The following is a 1,695-nucleotide window of genomic DNA, read 5'->3' on the forward strand; positions in this document are numbered from 1 at the left end:
CCTCACCGCAGTCACTATCACCCACCATCATCACCGTCATCATCACCGTCATCATCACCATCATCACCACCACCATCATCATCACCATCATCATCACCATCATCACCACCACCATCATCATCATCACCATCATCACCACCGTCACATAGGCTCTCTCCTTTAGATCCCTGTTCATGCCCCCATTTTATAAACACTAACTTGAACATTCTAATCAATTTAAGTTGAAAGGCCTATAAAAAGAATTCTAGTCTGTAATTTACCAGTACATCTGTAAAACATTATAAACAAACATGTAACCAAAGTAACAAAAAAGACTCACTTTCTACTAAGGAAAGGAAACAGAAGGTCACGGGCATTTGAAATGAGATTTTATCATCGGAGTCAGCAGCCCATATAGCTGCCAACTGGCCTCCACGGTCTCTGAGGCAGTGTGCTCTAGACCGCTGTTAGGCAGGCACCATGGAAACCTCCCCTGGGCCAGTGCTCGCCCGCAGGGCCCAGTACCAACGTTCCAGATGCATGAGCCCACCTGAACCCATGCTGCTGGCTGTGCCCTCCAGCGGCCGGCACACCACAAATGGGTGACGCGCTGGAGAGACAAGCCTCTGCCCTCCACCACACACTGGGCGCGTGTCCTGAGGAACGCCCACATTCACACGAGGCTCTGTAAGCTCACGGAGTCCCCAGTCGCCTCGGTGTGTCACCCCAGAGCTGCATCCTAGCGACAAGCCCCTCGCCTTCCAGCTTATCCCAGGTTCCTTGTGTTGCCAGATGAGAACATATACGTACTTTGTCCAGGGTCGGCAGACGCCGCTAGCGCTCTGATCGTTAAAGGTGCCGAAGCCGCAACTTTTACAACCTTGAAGAAAAGTTGAGAATCAACAGGAGACATTTCCCCACTCCACAGCTCTCCTTGTGAGGAGCAAACCACATGGCTCACTGGGTTAATCTGTGCAGATCGCTTATTTTTATCTTCATTTCAAATCTTTGAAATGTTTTATCCCATGTATGTGTGCATGTGAGTGCAGATGCCCACAGAGTCCGGGAGCTGCTGTTACAGGCCACTGTGAGCTGCCTGATATGGGTGCTGGGAACCGAACTTGGGTCCTCTGCAAGGGCAGCAGTCACTCGGAAATGCCATCTCCCCAGCACCTGCCTAATGATTCTTGAAGGCCTGACACGGCTCATTTTCAAGCTAACCGTACAGGGAACGTTGTGTGCATAAGATGTGTAAAAACACATGGCGCCGATGATTAACAAGGTGTTCTGGTTTCCAGTTATCTCTGTACGGGAACACGAGGCAGTGGAGGTGAGCGAACTAAAGCACAGCACGGCCCCAGTGCTGTGCCTCTGCTCCATTGCCTGTCACCTTCTCAGACCGTGAGAAGCATGTCTGCCTCACACACTCGGCCGGGGCTGGGGCGGACAGAGCAAACCTACCCTGCTCTGTTAACTCCTGGCCTGGCTCGCAGTCCTTCTCGCACATGGCACAGTTTGGCCCCCAGCAGTGGAAGCCTTCTGTGCATTCGCACTCTGCGTTGCTGGTGGGGGTGCAAGGCCTCTTCAACCTGAAATAGCCTGCAAAGCCCAGCTCTGTTACGCTTCAACTCCAAATTCAGGAAACAAGTTTTTGTTCTGCAGTTAAATAACACACACACACACACACACACACACACACACACACACACACACACA

At 51.4% G+C, this 1,695-nt stretch overlaps 1 protein-coding gene across 1 annotated transcript in view; it reads right to left on the reverse strand.

The window, feature by feature from the left end:
* The window catches only part of Tnfrsf9 (TNF receptor superfamily member 9), a 13,378-nt gene that overhangs the window by 8,557 nt on the left and 3,126 nt on the right, over positions 1–1,695 (reverse strand). Inside the window, exons 4-5 of the mRNA XM_055615302.1 lie at positions 1,441–1,578; positions 790–859 (exon numbers count right to left, since the gene is read on the reverse strand). Of these exons, the coding sequence (XP_055471277.1) occupies positions 790–859; positions 1,441–1,578 (208 nt within the window). The remainder of the gene's footprint in view (positions 1–789; positions 860–1,440; positions 1,579–1,695) is intronic.

This window comes from Psammomys obesus, unplaced genomic scaffold, assembly GCF_907164565.1.
Source record: "Psammomys obesus unplaced genomic scaffold, mPsaObe1.curated_primary_1811, whole genome shotgun sequence".
NCBI classification, from domain to species: domain Eukaryota; kingdom Metazoa; phylum Chordata; class Mammalia; order Rodentia; family Muridae; genus Psammomys; species Psammomys obesus.